Raw genomic sequence first — 23,370 nt, 5'->3', positions numbered from 1 at the left:
CCAATCTGTATTCTTGATAGATAGATTTCTATGTGTATCCATCTATTGAGTATATCCTTTCAGCTGAATTTTGTTTTGTTCTTATGTTGTATTTTTACAACACTGTTCCCGGTTACGAGGGGGTGCTTTGCACCTACAAACATGTTATCTATCACGTTTTTTATGTGCCTGTCCTAAGTCTGGAGCCTGTAATTCAGTACTTGTCGTTGGTTGGTGTGTTACATATTCGTTCTTTATTTTGTACATAGATGAGTCCTTTAGTTTTCCAGTTTGAATTGTTTTACATTTGTCATTTCGGGGCCTTTTAATATATCTATATGTGCGGTATAGGCTTTGTCTATTGTTGATGACAGTGCGTTTACTGATTGTTGTTAAATCCAAATCTCTTTTACATGTATATTGAAACGGACTTCAGTGGACCGTGAAAATGGGAGAAAATCTCTAATTTCGCATTTAAATTAGAAGGATCATATCATAGGAAACATGTGATCTACGTTTGAAGTTGATTGGACTTATGATCGGCACGAAGCACACACAAAAACCAGCAAAAAGAAAAGCGACACAAACTACCGAAGAAGGAGTATATACTAGCAGTTACATGCTATATTAAAAGCACAATTAAAGTGTACAAATAAAAAGATTCTTCAACAAATTAACACTGGTTTTTTTTTATTAAGAAAATAGAACGATTTTTTTTTTATAGAAAATAGCTATATAATTATAGTTCGTCAGCACACATCTTTGTTTTTCTTCTGCTTTTTGATACATGATAAGGATCGAAAAAATCCACTGATTCTTGCAGCAAATGTGGTTTCCTTTCCAGCAATTTTGTTACTCATTTTAATGTCTTTTGCATCTTTTTCGGAATTTTCTTTCACTTCATTATTTCCAATACTATCATACCTGATTGTCTGTTCTTCGGTTATCTCTGTCTCTTTCTCTGTTTTGTTTTTCTCAACATCGATTGTTTGATCTGTTGTCTTCCTCTCGTCTTCGGTTTTCTCTGTCTCTTTCTCTGTTTTGTTTTTCTCAACATCGATTGTTTGATCTGTTGTCTCCCTCTCGTCTTCGGTTATTTCTGTCTCTTTCTCTGTTTTGTTTTTCTCAACATCGATTGTTTGATCTGTTGTCTTCCTCTCGTCTTCGTTTTTCTCTGTCTCTTTCTCTGTTTTGTTTTTCTCAACATCCGATTCGATTGTTTGATCTGTTGTCTTCCTCTTGTCTTCGATTATCTCTGTCTCTTTCTCTGTTTTGTTTTTCTCAACATCGATTGTTTGATCTGTTGTCTTCCTCTCGTCTTCGGTTTTCTCTGTCTCTTTCTCTGTTTTGTTTTTCTCAACATCGATTGTTTGATCTGTTGTCTCCCTCTCGTCTTCGGTTATCTCTGTCTCTTTCTCTGTTTTGTTTTTCTTAACATCGATTGTTTGATCTGTTGTCTTCCTCTCGTCTTCGGTTTTCACTGTCTCTTTCTCTGTTTTGTTTTTCTCAACATCGATTGTTTGATCTGTTGTCTTCCTCTCGTCTTCGGTTTTCTCTGTCTCTTTCTCTGTTTTGTTTTTCTCAACATCGATTGTTTGATCTGTTGTCTTCCTCTCGTCTTCGTTTTTCTCTGTCTCTTTCTCTGTTTTGTTTTTCTCAACATCCGATTCGATTGTTTGATCTGTTGTCTTCCTCTCGTCTTCGATTATCTCTGTCTCTTTCTCTGTTTTGTTTTTCTTAACATCGATTGTTTGATCTGTTGTCTCCCTCTCGTCTTCGGTTATCTCTGTCTCTTTCTCTGTTTTGTTTTTCTCAACATCGATTGTTTGATCTGTTGTCTTCCTCTCGTCTTCGGTTTTCTCTGTCTCTTTCTCTGTTTTGTTTTTCTCAACATGATATCCGTGGTTGTCAGTAAGTAGTTACACGTGTTTGTCAGTAAGTAGTTACACGTGTTTGTCAATAATTGTTACTCGTGTTTGTCAATAAGTTGTTATCACCCGTGTTTGTCAATAATTTGTTACCCGTGTTTGTCGTCAAGTTGTTACTAGTGTTTGTCAATAAATTGTTACTAGTGTTTGTCAATAAATTGGTACCAATTTTCGCCAATAAGTTGTTCCGAGTGTTTGTCAATAAGTTGTTATCAGCGTTTGCCAAGTCTTAAGGTTATCTTGATAGTTTCATATGTACAACAACAACAAAAAAATAGCCACCCGTAGTGATTTTTTGGAGTGTATATAAATATAGGAAGACGTGGTATGAGTGCCAATGAGACAACTCTCCATCCGAGTCACAATTTATAAAAAGTAAACCATTATAAATCAAGGTACGGTCTTCAACACGGAGCCTGTTTTAAAAATTAAAAAAAAACATCATTACACAGCTTAGCTTGGAAACAAAATTCTAGATTAAAGCTCAATTAAACAAATTGTTGCTTTGCCTTATATTTCTTTTGGTTGGGGTTGTTTGGCCTTATAATAAGTTACTTTTGGTTTTGTTTTTTTTTTGCTTTTGTTTAGTGTTGTTGTACCTTATGCTACTTTTGGTTGGTATTTTTTTTGTCTAATATTGCTTTTGGTTGCTGACTTTAATCAGGGTCGTAGCTAGAAGAAAACGATGTGCAAGCAACTACCCTTTAATGCAGATTTTTTTTTTCGGTTTTCGGTCATAGGACGGTTTAAAGAAAAGCTACATGTAGATAGGACTTAAAAACAATTTATGAACGTCAAACTGTTAATACTTGAATCTTCTGAATAGAGTAAATCATGGTTAATTTAATACATAAACAACACATTTTTGAATTACAGAATTTACTCAACATTGACCAAAATCTGCTCTTCGGGTCTAAGCAGAAACGATGTTCTCTCCATAGATATACAGATTTGGGTTTGAAGTTTGGTTGTACCTGTAGAAAACGTATTTCAAACAGGATAGCACATCCTCATTTTTACGGAAATGTTGTTAACCGTGCCCGGAAATTTAGAAATGATCCATGTAAACTTGTCACTCCTTTAAATAAACTTATTCTAAAAGGTTACCTATTCAGCACTGTAATAAGATCATTGAATATTGTTTTTATTGGTATAAATATTGATTTTGTTATCAGTAGACTAAAAGCTAACTAAATATTACTAGTTTATTATATACATAAAAATTTTCGTTAAAAATATAAAGCAAAACTACATCATTTAAAACTTATATAAGCCATTACAACACTAACCAAAAGTAAAATAAGGCAACACAACATAAACTAAAAGTAAGATGAGGCGACACAACACAAACCAAAAGAAATATAAGGCAAAACAACATCAACCAATAGTAAAATAAAAAAAAAACAACCAAAGTAAAAGTTATACAAGACGAAACAACTTAACCAAAAGACATATTAGGAAAAACAACTACAAAGTCAGAACACAACACTTATCAAAAAGAATACATCACAAAATTACACCAACGAAAAGTAATATAAGGCAAAACAACACCAACCAAAAGTAATAATAAGCAAAACAACACCATCTAAAGAGAAATAAAAGGCAAAAAAAAAACAAAAACAAAAAATAATATACGGCCAAGTTACACCAATGAAAAACTTCATCAGGCAAATTAAAAGTAATACAAGGCAAAACAACACAAACCAAAAGAAATATTAAGCATAACAACACCATCTAAAGAGAAATAAAAGGCAAAAAAAACCAAAACAGCCAAGTTACACCAATGAAAAACTTTATCAGGCAAAAAAAAAAAAACCAGCCAAGTTACACCAATGAAAAACTTTATCAGGCAAAACAACACCAACCAAAAGTAGAATAAGGCAAAAACACCACCAACCATAATATAAGGCAAAACGACACCAACCAAAAGTAAAATGAGGCAAAAACAACACCAATCATAATATAAGGCAAAACGACACCAACCAAAATTAAAATGAGGCAAAATCAACACCAACCATAATATTATGCAAAACGACACCAACCCAAAGTAAAATGAGGCAAAAATAACACCAACCAAAAGTAAAATGAGGCAAAAACAACACCAACCATAATATAAAGCATTATTTGAAGTTATTACATAGTCTCACGTGTGATTTTAATCTAAGATTTTAAGTTAAAACTGATAAATATTCTCAACTTACTTTCATAGTATAATAGTGATATGACTGCATGATGTGAAATCATTGTTGACTACTCTAAGGTGACTTCTGGATATATGGATTGATATTTGAATAATATGTTTAAAGGTGCTGCCCAATAGATATTTGTCACATATTTTTAGAATTATGCCTTCAATATGTTATGACCCACCAAGTATAAAGTATGAAATATTTACGGTTCTCGAGAGGTAGAGCGGACACAATTTGTTAAGAACAACGAACGGATGGACAGACCGACGGACTGACCTTTGACCTAGGATGCATACATTATGACACATTCTCTAGTGTTGTTTAATATATATGTTAAGTTGAAAATGTTTGTCAGGTTTAAAGTATGAAATAATAACAGCTGTCCTCTCAAAATAGTGTGGATCAAATTTGTTAGCAATGGACAGACCAACAGACAGACAGACCTTTGACCTAGGAAGTGGTACATACATCATGACACAACCTTTGGTGTTGGTTAAAATGGATGTCAAGTATAAACTTTGAAATCATAACGGTTCTCAAGATATAGAGCGGACACTAAAGTGTAACGGACGGACGTACAGATGGACGGACGGATCACTATAGGGCGATCCGCCTTAGGGGTTGTCAACTGAAACCAAAGTTTTTGACCTTGACTTTTGACCTAGAAAATTGTACATACATCATGACACACCCTCTGGTGTTGGTTAAAATGGATGTCAAGTATAAACTTTGAAATCATAAGGGTTCTCAAGATAGAGCGGACATGGTCTTCACCAAAGGACACAGGGTTGTCAACTGAAACTTAAGTTTTTGACCTTGACCTTTGACCTAGGAAGTTGTACATACATCATGACACACCCTCTGGTGTTGGTTAAAATGAATGTCAAGTATAAACTTTGAAATCATAAGGGTCCCAAGATATAGAGCCGACATGGTCTTCACCAAAGGACACAGGGTTGTCAACTGAAACTAAAGTTTTTGACCTTGACCTTTGACCTAGGAAGTTGTACATACATCATGACACACCCTCAGGTGTTGGTTAAAATGGATGTCAAGTATAAACTTTGAAATCATAAGGGTTCTCAAGATAGAGCGGACATGGTCTTCACCAAAGGACACAGGGTTGTCAACTGAAACTTAAGTTTTTGACGTTGACCTTTGACCTAGGAAGTTGTACATACATCATGACACACCCTCTGGTGTTGGTTAAAATGAATGTCAAGTATAAACTTTGAAATCATAAGGGTTCTCAAGATATAGAGCCGACATGGTCTTCACCAAAGGACACAGGGTTGTCAACTGAAACTAAAGTTTTTGACCTTGACCTTTGACCTAGGAAGTTGTACATACATCATGACACACCCTCTGGTGTTGGTTAAAATGGATGTCAAGTATAAACTTTGAAATCATAAGGGTTCTCAAGATATAGATCAGACATGGTCTTCACCAAAGGACACAGGGTTGTCAACTGAAAGTTAAGTTTTTGACCTTGACCTTTGACCTAGGAAGTTGAACATACATCATGACACACCATCTGGTGTTGGTTAAAATGGATGTCAAGTATAAACTTTGAAATCATAACGGTTCTCAAGATATAGAGCGGACACTAAAGTGTTACGGACGGACGGACAGACTAATCACTATAGGGCGACCCGCCTTAGGGGTTGTCAACTGAAACTTAAGCTTTTGACCTTGACCGTTGACCTAGGAAGTTGTTCATACATCATGACACACCCTCTGGTGTTGGTTAAAATGGATGTCAAGTATAAACTTTGAATTCATAAGGGTTCTCAAGATATAGAGCCGACATGGTCTTCACCAAAGGACACAGGGTTGTCAACTGAAACTAAAGTTTTTGACCTTGACCTTTGACCTAGGAAGTTGTACATACATCATGACACACCCTCTGGTGTTGGTTAAAATGGATGTCAAGTATAAACTTTGAAATCATAAGGGTTCTCAAGATATAGAGCGGACATGGTCTTCACCAAAGGGCACAGGGTTGTCAACTAAAAGTTAAGTTTTTGACCTTGACCTTTGACCTAGGAAGTTGTACATACATCATGACACACCATCTGGTGTTGGTTAAAATGGATGTCAAGTATAAACTTTGAAATCATAACGGTTCTCAAGAAATAGAGCGGACACTTATAAAGTGTTACAGACGGACGGACAGACTGATCACTATAGGGCAATCCGCCTTAGGCGGGGCCCTAATAAACCAAAACAGTAAAAATTCCATATAATTACCAATTCAGGGGCAGCAACCCAACAACAGGTTGTCCAATTCATCTGAAAATTTCAGGGCAGATAATTCTTGACCTGTTGAACAATTTAACCTCCGTAGCAGATTTGCTCTAAATGCTTTGGTTTTTGAGTTATAAGCCAAAAACTGCATTTTACCCCTATGTTCTTTTTTTAGTTGTGGCAGCCATCTTGGTTGGTTGACACATTTCTTAAACTAGATAACCCAATGATGATTGTGGCTATGTTTGGTAAAATTTGGCCTGGAAGTTTCAGAGAAGATTTTTGTAAAAGTTAAGGACGACAGAAGACGGACGCCAATTGATGAGAAAAGCTGACTTGGCACTTCGGTCCAGGTGAGTTAAAAAGTACATTTCTTACTCAGTTAATTTTGCAAGGTTATATATTAGTGCTAACTTCACTAAAGGAAGTCCAAAAATACCCCTGTTAACATGTATCTTTGAAAATCCAATTCTATTGAACAACCCTATTTGACTTGTTGTCTAACTACATGTATTCTTATTCTGATTTTGCATGTCATACATGTACTAAACTACATACAGAAATTAATCTTACTCATTTTGCTTTCAAGTCTAATTTACCCTCATAAATACCATTTAGATCACACCAGAAGGGTAAAATATAAATGGACTACTGTGGATTCATTTATTTGTGTGTTATCACAGAAGCAGCAAAAACTAATTTCAAGCCTTTTTTGGGATCATATTGACCTTGCCATGTTTCAAACGCCCCAACCTCCTGCTCTTTAGGTTATTAACACACTTCCAGGTGAAAACCAATATATTGTCTTGCATCTGGAAGTAGTGTAGCGCTAAGAACAATTGTACTAGAAAGACTGCAAATTGTTACACAATCTACATGAAATTCTACTAGTCTCGAGTTTATTCTCAATATCCACTGATATATAACCTTGGTAATTTAATAACACTTCGAATATGTGACAATTATTTAACTGACATTCTCCATCAAATAACCAGATGCTCCGCAGGGGGCAGCTTTATACGACCGCAGAGGTTGAACCCTGAACGGTTGGGGCAAATATGGCCACAACATTCAAGCTGGATACAGCTCTAAATTTGGATTGTGATTAAATAGTTGACACAGCATAGGTTTCTGACACAGAATGAATGTGGTCTAATGAACTACCGGTAATAAATTTTGTTTTGCCTTTGAGGAAGTACACCACTAATTCATGGTCCCATTACTTTCTATGTTAAATTCCTCCATTTCAACCAGGCACACCTCTTTCATTTTAAGTTCAAATAAAGTGGCAATCATTGCATGTCAAAGCAACACTTTATGGTGTCTTCTACTGAAAAAATAAACATACCTTACATTGCATATAAGAAAGAACTGGTTCCCGGAACTTCGGATGTACCAAAACAGGTACCTCAGATCTGACAAACAGACTAAATGTACCCTCTTTTTAAAATTTGGTGCAGTTTTTTTAATATTCAAAATTAAAAGTCCAAAAGTGTTCTGCAATGATCACCAGTTCTTCAGCTTTCATTTGATACCAAAAATACCTAAATATTCTTCATATTTTGAAAGTTACACTCATGCGTAGGAACTATTTTGTGTTAAATATGTACTACTTTCTGGTATGTGCTTTCTGGCCGGGCCTGAATTAGTGGTGTTACACCTTGAGCAATTCACTATGCTGTTGAATATTAATCCTCTCAAAAAAATGGTTGAAGAAATTTCATTTTATTTATGAAATTTCAAATGAAAAAAAAATTGAATCCCCCCCCCCCCCCCAATTTTTTTTTCACATCCCCCTATCGTTTATTCCAAAAATAATCACAATTCAAATTTCTAATGGAGTTAGCAACAATAATTACTCATTTAAATACATCATAAAATATTAAAATGTAAAAATGTGCTTGTTATCACTGAATGGTAAAGATTGTCTTAATTTATCAGTTGGTAGTAAAAGTGAATATACATTGTGTATTGTATAAAACAATGATTTTAGTTGATTCAACTACCTATTCTTGACAAAGAAAGATAACTCCAATTGAAATTCTTGCTATTGCACAAAATTGTGCAATTAGATATTTCTTGCTATTGCGCAATACTGTGCAATTGAAAATACTTGCTATTGAACAATACTGTGCAATTGAAGATTTCTTGCTATTGCACAATACTGTGCAATTGGAAATTTCTTGTTATTGCTGAGTACTGTGCAATTGAAATATTCTTGCTATTGCACAATACTTAATATAATAATTTTAGATCCTGATTTGGACCAACTTTAAAACTGGGCCCATAATCAAAAATCTAAGTTCATTTTCAGATTCAGCATATCAAAGAACCCCAAGGATTCAATTTTTGTCAAAATCAAACTTAGTTTAATTTTGGACCCTTTGGACCTTAATGTAGACAAATTTGAAAACGAGACAAAAAATTAAGAATCTACATACACAGTTAGATTCGGCATATCAAAGAACCCCAATTATTCAATTTTTGATGAAATCAAACAAAGTTTAATTTGGACCCTTCAGGCCCCTTATTCCTAAACTGTTAGGACCAAAACTCCAAAAATCAATACCAACCTTCCTTTTATAGTCATAAACCTTGTGTTTAAATTTTATAGATTTCTATTTACTTATACTAAAGTTATGGTACGAAAACAAAAAAAAATGCTTATTTGGACCCCTTTTTGGCCCCTAATTCCTAAACTGTAAGGACCAAAACTCCCAAAATCAATACCAATCTTCCTTATGTGGTCATACACCTTCTGATTAAATTTCATAGATTTCCATTCACTAATACTAAAGTTATTGTGCAAAAAAGTTGATTCAACTACTATTCTATACAAAGAAAGATAACTCCAATTGATTTCTATTTACTTAAAAACCAAGAAAAATGCTTATTTGGACCCCTTTTTGACCCTTAATTTCTAAACTGTTAGAACCAAAACTCCTAAAATCAATCCCAACCTTCCTTTTGTGGTTATAAACCTTGTGTCAAAATTTCATAGATTTCTATTTACTTAAACTAAAGTTACTGTGTGAAAAAAAAGAATATGCTTATTTAGATCCTTTTTGGCCCCTAATTCCTAAAATGTTGGGATCAAAACTCCCAAAACAATCCCAACCTTCCTTTTGTGGTCATAAACCTTGTATCAAATTTTCATAGATTTCTATTCCCTTTTACTAAAGTTAGAGTGCGAAAACTAAAAGTATATTGACGACGACGCAGATGATGACGCCAATGTGATAGCAATATACAACGAAAATTTTTCAAATTTTGCGGTCGTATAAAAATGGTATTACCACAAAATTCATACTGTACATTCAGAAATTTTAGCATGCATTTATTATTGCAATTTTGTCATTTAAGACTTACATGTGATTTTAAGAAAAAATCCTGTTTAATTCATATAAAATATTTAGAATGTGAGTTTTAATTAATGCATTTAAAATTCTGTCGCATTTTTCGCAATAATAAAAAACTTTCAAATAATTTCTGAATTTACAGTATTCCAGGTCAGAAATTTAGCCAAATAATAAAAATTTTGATAAGCAGAATTTGAACAAATTCTTTGGCATCATCGTGGCATTCATGTTGACATTATGTTTTTACAAAAACAGTTTGCCTTCCAGGAAAAAAAACACAACTTTACATGATAAGAAATTTGAATCTTTATAAAGTTTTATACATTTGATAAAAAGTAATGAACAAAAAGAAGACAATAAACATCGTATTATGCAAAATGAATTTTGTTTTGTCATGAATATAACACGTCATAATGTCCAGGTCTGTATAATAAAGTAATAGAAGGTTTAGAGTCTTCTGGAAAGACATGCAGGTTACATTTACTTCCTTCACTATGATCCATATATAACACTTGTACTGGTACCCCTAGTGCTTGTGTTAGAGCTGTTATGTGTATGTGATCACTCTCTTTTCCCATTGGTTCAACTTCCTAGAAAACAAAATAAATAAAATCCACATATTATTTTAACTGATGTTAAATCAAGCTTGTTCATAATTATAAGCAGTAGACATATGCAAATAATATTTCAGAAATAACCAGTCTTTGATCATGATCTAAAACTCATTAATGTAAATGCATAGCAGGGAAGTCTGACGAACAAAAAAATCAGACACACAGACACAAAAATATAATGCCCTAGGGGCATAAAAAAATGAACAGCCCACAGAAGAGGAAGCATCTAGAGGTCAGTATTATCAATAAACAGGTTTTGAATGGTTTTACACTAGTAATTTTGGGGCCCTTTATAACCTTGTTGTTCGGTGTGAGCCAAGGCTCTGTGTTGAAGGCCGTACATTGACCTATAATGGTTTACTTTTTATTTTACAATTGTTATTAGGATGGAGAGTTGTCTCATTGGCACTCACACCACATCTTCCTATATCTATTTCAAGGTGTCAAAACTTGGACGCATAAATAAATTTGTAAGTTGAATAACATGGAAATGTGATATGAGGGCCACACGAAATCTTTCAATGATGTGAATATGCAGAATAAAAGGTTTAAAGTACCTCCTTCAACCTTGTGCAAAACCTAAACAATATAGAAAGCTAAAAATCTCATCAAAACAACTGCTTCATTTTCAAACGATCTGTATGGAATTATTCTATGAAGCTTGCCGACATCCTTTCAATGGTCTTAAATGAGTTTCAAACAGACATATACATCTTATCTTATTTCGATGATCAAAGCATAATAAATCATAATAATAATAATAAATAGCCTATGTAAATAATACTTACATGACCACAAAAATCTTTAACTGTGGCATACCTTTCTATAAAATTAGCATAAAATTCATGTTCCTTTTGTAACAGACCAGACACGATCAACCTGTTGAACATAAAACAAAATAAAACAAGGATTCTGAGAGTATTGCTGGTAATACATAGTCCCCTACCGATTAAAAATTCACTGTATTGGAACAAAATTCTAACTTGATCTACATGTATAACTTGTCATGGTGTAATATACAATGTATATATATGTAACACTCCCAAACGTGTCCTTCCCCCCAAACGTGTCCGATTCCCACAAACGTGTCCGATCCCCCAAACGTGTCCGTAATTATTAAACGTTGCCCAAACGTGTCCGATTTCATAACCCCCAAACGTGTCCGATAATTGTTATTCGCCCAAACGTGTCTACTGTTTTAAAAACGCCAAAACGTCTCGCATCTTTTAGCGCTAAAGTGTCTTTAATGACGTCAATAACGTTGACGGCAATTTTAAAATGGGGGACACAATTGAAGATGTCGGGTTTCGTTTAGACTCTAAAAAAAGATCAAAACCGTTATCGAAAGACATTAATGCAGAAGTATTTTGGACACAACTACCGGAAATTAAAACAGTGACTGAATTGAAAGAAGAAAATCCAAAATGGGGACCTAGGAAAATTTCTGAAATGGTTAAAGGTGTAACAGAACGAATGATAAAAAAATATATTCAGTTGTATTTTTTTGACAAAGAAACCAAACAGGTTTATAGAAGAAGTGAAAGTCTAAATGTTGGGCATAGAAGATGCGTTACCAAATCAGAGCTGATACAGATTATCAAGAAAAATCACGAAACAGATCACAGAAAAAATGATACCATATATGAGACAATAAGACATGCTGTTTTCCCTGTAGGAAGAGAGACTATAAAAATTTTATTTAAAAATGAAATTACCTGCACTAGCTGTAATGCAGCTGTTGAACTACCTAAAACCACAAGGACTAGAAGGCCAATTCCTGCCACTTATCCAAACAGTAGATGGCAGATCGACTTGAAAAAAATGCCTTGTTACAAAGGATTTAATTACGTATGCAACATTTTAGACTGCTATTCTAGGTTTGCGTTCGGATGTGCCACAAAAACCAAAACAGCAAAGGAAATTGCTGACGTTGTACTTAAATATATTTACTTGTATGGTGCACCGCGTATTTTACAATCAGATAATGGCAAAGAATTTACCAATAAGGATCTAGTAGGAGTAGTTGAGGAATTTAAGTCAAAACAAATACATGGCAGGCCGTACCATCCACAGAGTCAAGGGAGAGTTGAAAGATTTAACCGGACAATGACCACATTTTTTCGTGTAAAAATGAGCACTGTAAAAGATTGGGTTGAAGAACTTCCACATTTTTATTATACCTACAACAACAGAGTTAACTCAGTTACAAAGCCGCTAACTCCTTATCAAATGTACTTCAAAAGACCAAATTTTGCAACACCGGTGGAAGAACAGGTTTGTATAATTCTGGAACTTATGTTAATGTTTTCTTTTTTTACTAAAACTTTAAAACAACTTTTATAAAAAAGTATTTACATTTAAACACAATTTACATGTTTTAGTAATTATATATTGTAATAATGTAATACACTTTTTATTTTGTATTTAGTTTGAAACTTTTCTATATCTTAAAGACACACAAATTATTTTTTATATCTTACACTTTAATTTTTAAAGGTGCAATTTATTTATTTTATGGAAACTATTCCTATAAAACCCATGGCTAGATAACAATTGATTGTTGGTTGCTCAACGTTCAGTGACAAATATTACATGCATGTCTAGGACGCAAGATAGTAAACTTTAACAGTTCCCGTCATGATAGAATGATAAACTATGATTATATATCCATTACATAAATGAAAATAGTTATAAAGTATTATAATAAAATTGTGTATATTTCAGATACCATACCAAAATTTAACTGAAGAAGAAAGATTGTTTTTAAGAAACGCCCATCTAGATGTTGACGGTGAAGAAGAAAATGAGTGTGAAAGTAGTGCAGCAAATAATAATCAAGAAAAAATTGTGGATACGGCAACTGACGGGTATGATGAACAGCTATCATTAGAAGGTATTCAACTTAATCCACTATTGCAATTAAATCTACTTGCTTAAATACTTTAAACTTCAAATGATGGGATAAAACAAAATTAAAAACTAAATTATCTTAAAATGTATTGATTTCCCTTTTAGTTGTCTTCGTAAAATAAATTTTCATCTGATGTGCACGTCTTTGCAACTTTTTGTTGGTACTACATTTAATAGTTGTAAAGTAAATCATTACTGGAAGCTACTTAAAGGTAGCAAAGCATAATTATTTATATGCATACAAGTCTTTTGAAAAGTTCTTCTTGCAAAAAGGGGAACGAAACTAGTGTAAAGCGTTTAGACGGCGATTCTGTGATTTACTTTACTAAAGTGTATAAATTGTTCTTACCAATACTGAACTAACCTAACTCTTATCTACGTTTACTTAACCCTTGTCTTTATTTAATTCTTATTTAAAAATACATCCTCACGCATTTTACGCGTAACAATTTAAAAAAAAAACTTCTTAAGTTAACACATACACAATAACTTCTTTTATCTTATTTATGTTAAAACTGTTAGAAAAAAAACCCTACCAAACACAAACCGTATCAAAAATTGCTGGAATCTTTAAAGGAAAAACATATTTATAAATGCCAACGATAATTAGTAAATTATAGAGTAAACTTCTAGTTTTATTGTCTGTAAAAGTAACTTATAAGTTTTTAATTTTAGAAACTTTACAACTACTAGAAGACATCGCATCGCCTACCAAGGATATAACTGAAGACCAAACCAATGAAGTTAACACGCAGCAAGACTGCATACTGAAAGATAAAACACCTGAAAAGAATATAGTATGTTTTCCCCGATTTTATAAACAATAATATTTTTTTTAATAACCTAACTAATAATAATGTTTTTTTTTTTGCATTTTTACTTTATTTTTAATGATCTAATTATATCTTACCATGTATAAAGCATTTCAATATTTGAACATGTTTTGGCTTAGTATTATTAAAAATGAACACTGTTTTTGATCTATATCAGTATAAACTTCATGTATAATTTTAAATCACGCAAGAAGGAATAAAAAAAACCCAAAAGTATACTGCGGTTGTATGCTTGCTTTTAGTTTTAAACTATTAAAAAGCTGATGCAGTATGCATATCAATGAAATACCTCTCCACAAGAGACCAAAATGACACAGACATTAACAACTATAGGTTATCGTACGGCCTTCAGCAATAAGCAAAGTCCATACCGCATAGTCAGCTATAAAAAGCCCCTAAATGACTCAAACGAGAAAACTAACGGCCTTATTCATAGAACCAAATTATAAAACTAATTTGTATAGGTATAGGTATAATCAGTGCATAATGTTGATTTTAAACAAATATGTTAATTACTAATATATTTTAGGAAATAAATTTGACAAGTGAAAACGTGCAGAGCTGCCAAGTATTATTGATAGAAGAAAAAGAAAACGAGGTACATATACAAACTTACAGTTACCAATTTTTATTTTATGTTTAAAACATTTACTAGTTATTGTACCATTTATTATTTTAGACTAGACAGTAGAAACCTTTTTCTTGTGATATAAATACATATCCAATAATTAAGGTGCATATAAATTCGTACAGTTTGGAATGAAATGTTATTTACACGACCAAAATGCAAATTTCGGTCATGCTACTGAAAGGGTCTTTTAACAATTTTGATATTTTTTTTTATGTTTTGCAAGGTTAACTACCCTTCATTTAGAATTTTATTTATAAAACAAATAGTTTATAAGATTTATTATAATATAGAATAATTTTGTATATTTAAAATATGTCTAATCTGTTTTTTCAGGTGATACAAAATAACACAGCTTCTCCTTACTATAGTGAAATGTATAGAAAAAGATTTGGAAGACCCCCATCTTTAATAAGCTCAGAAAGTCCAAGCAAAAGAATTCATTTACAGGTATTTTGTTACAAAAAATATTAACGATACATGTACTTAAAAAAAAACACAACAGAAAATTGTTCAGTTGGTTTCAAATTACTCGTGTTAATATAAAAAAGAAGATGTGGTATGATTGCTAATGAGACAACTATCCATAAAAGACCAAAATGACAAAAACATTAACAACTAAATCGGTCACCTTACGGCCTTTAACAATGAGCAAAGCCCATACCGCATAGTCAGCTATAAAAGCTGACGATAAGACAATGTAAAACAATTCAAATTAAGTTTTTATGTAAGCTCGATTGTTTGCATTACTTCAAAAATAGTTTATAAAGAATAATTTTTGTTTCAAGTAAAGTTTGCAAACACTTATTTATGATTCATTAAACAAACACTTTTTTGGTGTTTATTTTTATTTTCTTAATTAATGCTAATGTTTTGTTCCATAACATGCATTTCATTTATTTTTAACAGGAAATCAACGGAAACCAGTCCACATTTTTCAACACTGGTATCACTCAGTACTTTGATAGTGAACAAATGTATCCTGTAGAATTGTTCAGTAAAAACTCTCTAGACGATATAACGAGCTACATTTACTACAATGAAGGTGATATCGTTGATTATAGAACAAATCCTGCTATGAACAAAGGGACTGCGGTTTTTACTAGCGGTTTTTGGAGAAGAGGCTTAGTGATCAAAATAGACAAATGTCCTAGACGAGGCACGCTTTACACTGTAAAAGATGATATTACAGACTTCTGTTTTCAGATAAATAGACACCAAATAAGAATCGCACAATAAAAATGTATTTTACTAGCAATGGTTTTACAAATTCATTTTTATATTCTTTTTTTTATTTACTTTTGATTGCGTATTGTCCAGTTGCAAGTATTTCATGCATATTTAGAGCAAACAAACAAGTTGTCATGTTTTTACATTTGCTGTTTAAATCAACCCCAGACTGTAAATTGCGTATTGTACAGTTGCAAGTATTTCATGCTTATTCAGAGAGAAGATACAAGTTTCAATGTTTTACAGTTGTAAAGGATAAATTACCGTTAAACTGTTGATTGCATATTGTCCAGTTGCCAGTATTTCATGCATATTCACAGAGAACATACCAGTTTCAATGTTTTAACAGTTGTACTGGATAAATTACCGTTAAACTGTTGGTTGCGTATTGTCCAGTTACCAGTATTTCATGCATATTTAGAAAGAACATACCAGTTTCAATGTTTTAACAGTTGTACTGGATAAATTACCGTTAAACTGTTGGTTGTGTATTGTCCAGTTACCAGTATGTCATGCATATTTAGAAAGAACATACCAGTTTTAATGTTTTAACATTTTTACGGAATAAATTAATTTTAGATTGTTGATTGCGTATTGTCCAGTTGCCAGTATTTCATGCATTTTTAGATAATTAAAGAGAAAAGTTGTATGGCGCATAGACAAAGGGACATTTTTAACCAGGTATCTGTACAGTTTAACTAAACATGTTTGCTTACAATTTTTAAGAATGAAACATAGCCGAAATTACGCTCATACTTTTACCCAGTTTATACTAGTGGCTTAAAAAAGTACAAAATACTTTATTTATACTTTTCAGTAATGAAATGGTAAAATTAGTATACGTTAATGAGATAGCAATAACGAAATAATGGACACGTTTGGGGAATTGGACACGTTTGAGCGGTATTTGAAAAATTGGACACGTTTGGGAGTCTACAAAAATGACATGCTTTGGCGCCCTTTAGCATCTAAACAAATTTTGTTGTTCAGTGACGTCATGTGGACACGTTTGGGGGAATCGGACACGTTTGGGGGGAAGGACACGTTTCTGAGTGTTACATATATAACAAATATCAAATCAATATCTTCAAGCATGACAAAAGTAACGATTATTTAAGTGAATTCCAAGTCCATGGACCATAACTCTGCACAAAATCATCAAACGGGAACAAAATATGAACTTGATCTGTAACTTATCATGATAAAACAATACACTTACTATCAAATATATATCTTTAAGCATGAAGAAAAAAAGAGTGGACAATTGATTTGCTTGACTGACGGATGGACAGACAGACAGATTGCAAATTTAAAGTCCCCTTTGACTTCGTCTGTAGGTGTCTAATAAAATAGGAGAGCCCATATTTTCAATTACAAATCAAATAGTACTTTTTCTGTCATATCTTCTAAAATAACAAAGTTAAATCACAATTCAACTTTTAAGTGATGAACACATTTTGAAATAAAAGAGTGAAGAACTTGAAACATCAAACATCAAACATGGTCTTCAATTTCTTCTTTTATAATATGTATTCAATTACCAAAGGATACAGAATACAATTAATGTTTTGAAATAAGTAAAGTTGATTTATTTTCCCTTTAGCATGTATGACCAGGATTCTAATCCATAATGCATATAACTGTGTAAATGAGGCATTACCCATTTTCTTTTTTTTTTTTTTTTTATGATTTACTTTAGGTCAGTATGACAATATTTCAGCAATGTTACATTTCAAAGATAATCAATAAAAGGCATATTTTTATTTATCTGTTATGTACAAAGCCTTAAAATCTCTGGAAATTAAACCACTTTTATAAGCATACATTTATAATGAAAAATTGGAATCTATCAATTAAAGCACTTACACAGATGTGTTTTCATGTAAAGCTTTGTTTTATAAATGTATAAGATAAACAGACTTAAAACAGTCATTAGTTCTTTTATTCAATCAAAAGTTAATTGTTAAAAGTTCCTAGACTTTGTAATGAAACAAGAATGTGTCCAAAGTTCACGGATGCCCCACTCGCACTATCATTTTCCATGTTCAATGGACCGTGAAATTGGGCAAAGCTAGGCAATTAAATTAGAAAGAAAATATCATAAGCAACAAGTGTACTAAGTTTGAAGTTGATTGGACTTCAGCTTCATCAAAAACTACCTTGACCAAAAACTTTAACCTGAAACTTCCACTTTCATTTTCTATGTTCAGTGGACCGTGAAATTGGGGTCAAAAGTTTAATTTGGCTTTAAAATTAGAAAGATCATATCAGAAGGAACATGTGTACTAAGTTTCAAGTTGATTGAACTTCAACTTCATCAAAAACTACCTTGACCAAAAAACTTTAACCTGAAGCGGGACAGACGGACGGATGAACGGATGCACAGACCAGAAAACATAATGCCCCTCTCCTATTGTAGGTGGGGCATAAAAAGAAGAAGATTAAGTTACCTTAGGTAAACCACCAGGTAATCTGAGAGACCTTGGTCATTAAACATGGATATTAATTCTTCTTGATCTATGGTTTCTAGTTTGGTAACTGCTTCCATAAACTACATGAATCAAAGAAAACAGAAGATATTAATAAAAGTTCTATACGAAAAATTTTAAACTCATTTTAGGCAGAAAAATTGTGAAACAGAAAATTCAAAATTGTTGCCTCTAGTAATTTGTTTTATTGACACTAGTACTGCTTTTCCAAATCATGTTATCACTCTTATTTTGGTTTAAGTTAGTGATAATTTCACTGGTATGGCTGTACTATTCAGGTAGTATATTACAGCTTTAACTTATATGATGAAGGTATGTAAATTTACATGTAAAATCAAAGAGTTGTTAATTGAATAGCAATGAATCAAACCTAATAACACAATAAAAGCCTGAAAAGACCAGTGTTATATCTATCTTTTTAAAATTGGTCAATAAAATCAGAGTGGTGTGTACTGGTTGGTCATTATTGTGAATGCTACAATTTTGACACGTGACACCTCCTGATCTTTTGAATATTCATGACTTGATAGATAAGAATAGAACGTATAGCCAAAACTGAGAATTGTAGAGTTGAAGAATTGTAGTAAAAAATATACATACCAAGTTTAATAATATAAAATAATAACTAAAAGATTAAGTTGTTAACTATTATTAACCAAGTGAGTAAAACAAGGATCTATTAAAAAGATCTTTAGGTAACAAGGAGGTTTCAGTATTGTGTGGATGCCTTAATATTCTTAGTCATCTTACATTAGTATGAAAGTCTTCTATTGTAAACTGTGGAAAACCAAGGGTGATCAGATCGTCTTTTGTTTTGTCACAAACCTCATGGAATCTACAATTAAAATGTGAAATAGCCAGTAATCTTTATGTATAATTATTCCAGGCATAGATTACCGTAGCCTTATTTGGCACAACTTTTTTGAATTTTGGATCCTCAATGCTCTTCAACTTTGTACTTGTTTGGCTTTATAAATATTTTGATATGAGCGTCACTGATGAGTCTTATGAAGAAGAAACGCGCGTCTGACGTACTAAATTATAATCCTGGTAAATTTGATAACTATTTTGATATCTTTTCAACTTGTTTTGCCTATAGGTAAGTATTGCAATTATACAAGAAAGTAGATATACAAGAATATGAATCATGCAAACTTTTATATATTAGATTACCTTCCATCATTGCCATATATAGATAACCTATTGCTGTTAAGCTTACTACCTTTGGAGGCAACTACTGTAAACCAACTTATTTAAGTGGTTACTTTATTTAGCGTTTTGCACTTTCTATTCCTTTTCATTGCAATTTAATTTCACCTTTTTCAAGAATAGTTGAAGTAGGAATGATTTATTTTTTACATTTTTGCAACAATTTATTTTCACATTATTTTTCTACTCATGAAAGTAGCAAAAATAAGTTAGTTTTCAGTATTTAAAATGTTGTAATTGTATACTTGTATTTAATTTTTTCTATGTCAATGAATGCACTCAAAAACATTTTATAACTTGTTTTGCTCATCCCAAACTGACCAAAGTCTTGCTGAACTCATATTTTAAAACAAAACCAACCTTTTGTAGTCTGCTTTATCGGTCAAGAAATTTTCAAAGCAGGCATAACCATATGCTCGAAAGAAACAGTTTCCATCAGCTCTTGTTTTTCGAACATATTTATATGTTGATTTCATTTCCTAGAGAAAAAGAAATGTTATACAATTTAAAAAGAATTCAGACCAATAACAATAGTTATCTGCTCTTAAATTCAGGGGACATTATATCTTATTTAGGATCTTTACAGGGGATATGGGTCTATATTTGTGTGTGTTCACAACACTTGAATTTTAAAAGAATATTTACATTAATACACATTTTACATTAAAACATCTTTTTTTCTGATTTTTTTTATTCTATTTCTCTTGTTCTTTCTTTTGATCATGTTGATTTTGATTAACGTGAAACTAAAGCAAATTCATACATTATGCTTAAAAAATACTCAAAACTTAGGTTCATTCATCACTCAGTAAATTATTGAAATCAATTTTGGAAACAACAGTGACATATTTTCAAAATGAAAAAGTTCTATCAAAGTGGTGTTTGAAGAGTCTTATCTGAGGGCATGATTCTCAAGAGGAGGAGGAATATGTGATAATATGACACTCATTTATCTACCTCTATTTTTCTGACGAATACTTGATCTTCACCAGCAGTGTATTCTTTTATTACTCGATCCAGACCAATTCTGTCACTGATTAAAGGCTGTGCATCAGCTATCTACAAAACATTAAATCAAACTTTAATTAATAAAACAGTCAATGTAAACAAATCACTACCGTATAGCGGGTTATTTTCGCGGGGTGTACATTTTCGCGGATAGAACAAAATCGCCAAAATAAATTCCACATATTTAAAAGTGTACATGCAAAGGTATTGATGAAAGTTTTAAATCCGCCAAAATAATAACCGCCAAAATATTTTGTATACCTTATTCAATGTAAATCGCGAAATTTTACACCCGCGAAAATAACACGCTTTACGGTATGTCCTCACTGCAACATGTTCCTTGAAATATCTGATACATATTTTCATTTGTAAATACTATGGCATAATGCATGTAACAAAAAAACAAAACGTGCATTGACATGATTTTTTGTTGGTTGCAGTAGCACATTTACAAATATTCACAATCATCCCCCATTCTTCTGCCTTGATGGTTTTGGTTTTTATTGATTTTGTTAACTGAAAATATAAAGGTACTGGTGAAACAAAGCAAATTATTTGTACTAATTTTTTCCTATCACTACCATCTGGTCAGGTCTAGTCTCAAAGTCTTTCAAGTTTCAGGATAGTGTCAGCTTAGATCTTTTTATTCTCTTTTCTATAATTATTTTATCATTGAATTTGTCCATTGTTGAAGACCTACAAAGGTGTGTTGACCTCTACTAGGCTGTAGTTTCTCTTGGGGTTGCTGTCTTATTGAAGTACATATACCACACATGGTCTTCTGTTCAAATATACTCAGTATAATATAGTATGCTATACAATGTACTTTGAATTATTGTTTTGATTTTTATTTTGAAAGTCAATTGAAGGTTGTCAAGAATTCACCTTAAAAACAAATTAAAAATTAGTAATTTACCAACTAATACAATACGCCAAAACATTTTCTTTTGATCACTATCTTTTAATGTTTATGGAAATATCAAAATGTTGTGTACTTCCTATAAATATTGTGATGAGAATGTCATTCACTTTCCTACAATAACTTACATCTTTTTCTATTTGTCTTTGTTGTTCAAGAGTAGCTTCATCGTAATTCAATTCTGTAATGATAAATATGTAATTACACATTTAGGATTATTGATAAACAAAGCTAATACTTATACAGGATTCCTGTAACTATGCATTTCTAAAAAAAATGGTCTTCAGACAGGTTGTTGACTTGCGTGTATGACATACATGTACCAACCCATTTCCAATCTCAGTTATATTATGTATATATTGCAATTCAAGTTACAATGTACAAAACTTTTATTAAATCTAAGCACCATACATTCATGCATTTTGTCAATATGGATTGGAATATAACAGCAACGGTAGCAATTACCAAAGTTTTTATAAATGCAATTTAAATTTAAACGACAGGGTGAGTATTGCAGTAATAACTGGCATTCCCATATCAGATACATATTACAATGTATAACTGAATTTAAATTGCAAAATAATCATCTCTATGTATTGCCTTCTTTTCAAAACTCAAAATAATAAATACATGCACTTAAAATGTTTTGAATTTATGGTTGTTTATTCAAATGTTGATGAAAATCTTGGTAATGTTTTCATTCATGTATGTGCATATGATCAAGACATTCCGATGAAGGGGGAGTAGATGTACAAAATGTATGCTAATGATGGTAGCAAAAGCTTTCAAAAGAAGCTGAAATAAGAAAGAATGAATTTATGTACATACTTTATCTGTACATGTATAATCTATACATGTATTTTATCTGCACATGTATAATCTGGTTAAAAAAAACTTCCTTACAAGTGATCTGGTGTGAAAATGAAAGTAACATTTAAATAATAAATTTTAATTGCTGACTAGTAATAAAACATACATGCAAAATCCACTTTTTAAAAGCAAATGTTACAACCATCAGGATCTAATCAAGAAGCACAGGTTTCATATACATGTACTACATTTATATCTTAATTGTAGTTACAACGTATGAGGATCATATCCACTACCATAAAGCATAAGCATAAAAGATTTATTTAAATTTGGTTTTACACATAACAATACAACATAAGCTCTGTAGAGCTTTTATCCGACATAATTTGTGAACAGGATATTCAAAGGGATAACCAAAAATTTGTGTCCATAAAATTGTTGAAGGAGGGTGGGTCGGAGGGGTCTTGATCAGGAAATCCAGGGCTTATAAACATGAAACCATTCAATACCGAGGTCCTGAAATTCAAGAAATTTAAATCCTGACATCTGAAATTCAAAAAAAGATTTCCCGGATCCCAAAAGGATCAATCCTGAAATCCCAACTTAAAAACACTTGATCCTGGAGTCACAATAAAGGTCCATTCAAACATCTCGAAGCGATGATTTCACCTTCAACATTTGGAACTCTTGGTTGATCTAATAGTTTCGTTGTGAGCAGCCTTCTATCAACGAAATTTTTTATGATGAAAATGAGTATAAATTATTTCAGGATTTACTTTTTTAAGAATATAAACATTTTTGAGGGTGCGCGATCAGACCACAATGCTTTATTTTAAGACGCATTAAAGGAACAATTATTAAAATGACTTAGAGCTAAATATAGGACCTGGATCAAACTGAAAGTCGTCTGCCATAATTATTTCTTGCAGTGGATTAGTAGTTTTTCTTGATTTTGAGCTAACCGGAAGTTGATATATTTTTGTTCTTAGTCTAAAAAGTTCTTGAAAAATCTCAACTC

At 32.2% G+C, this 23,370-nt stretch overlaps 3 protein-coding genes across 3 annotated transcripts; 1 reads left to right on the top strand and 2 right to left on the bottom strand.

Annotated features, from left to right (window-relative positions):
- Positions 1-728: 728 nt before the first annotated feature.
- LOC134710566 (transcriptional regulator ATRX homolog) lies at positions 729-6,920 on the bottom strand. Its single transcript, XM_063570942.1, has 2 exons — positions 6,917-6,920; positions 729-1,852 (listed from the first exon to the last, which is right to left on the bottom strand). Exons 1-2 carry the CDS (start codon positions 6,918-6,920, stop codon positions 729-731), a joined length of 1,128 nt encoding a protein of 375 aa, XP_063427012.1.
- A 3,073-nt stretch (positions 6,921-9,993) lies between these two features.
- On the bottom strand, positions 9,994-23,370 carry LOC134710842 (ubiquitin thioesterase OTUB1-like). Its single transcript, XM_063571244.1, has 8 exons — positions 23,239-23,370; positions 21,671-21,723; positions 20,573-20,674; positions 19,976-20,094; positions 19,157-19,241; positions 18,368-18,468; positions 11,105-11,195; positions 9,994-10,292 (listed from the first exon to the last, which is right to left on the bottom strand). Exons 1-8 carry the CDS (start codon positions 23,264-23,266, stop codon positions 10,095-10,097), a joined length of 777 nt encoding a protein of 258 aa, XP_063427314.1. The 5' UTR covers positions 23,267-23,370; the 3' UTR covers positions 9,994-10,094.
- On the top strand, positions 11,344-16,105 carry LOC134710841 (SCAN domain-containing protein 3-like). Its single transcript, XM_063571243.1, has 6 exons — positions 11,344-12,590; positions 13,041-13,209; positions 13,902-14,023; positions 14,589-14,657; positions 15,024-15,137; positions 15,597-16,105. The coding sequence occupies exons 1-6, from the start codon at positions 11,595-11,597 to the stop codon at positions 15,924-15,926; spliced, it is 1,800 nt and encodes a 599-aa protein (XP_063427313.1). The 5' UTR covers positions 11,344-11,594; the 3' UTR covers positions 15,927-16,105.

Source organism: Mytilus trossulus, chromosome 3, assembly GCF_036588685.1.
Source record: "Mytilus trossulus isolate FHL-02 chromosome 3, PNRI_Mtr1.1.1.hap1, whole genome shotgun sequence".
Classification (NCBI taxonomy): Eukaryota; Metazoa; Mollusca; class Bivalvia; order Mytilida; family Mytilidae; genus Mytilus; species Mytilus trossulus.
The sequence above is the reverse complement of the archived record's forward strand: the minus strand, read 5'-3'. Positions and strand labels throughout refer to the sequence as shown.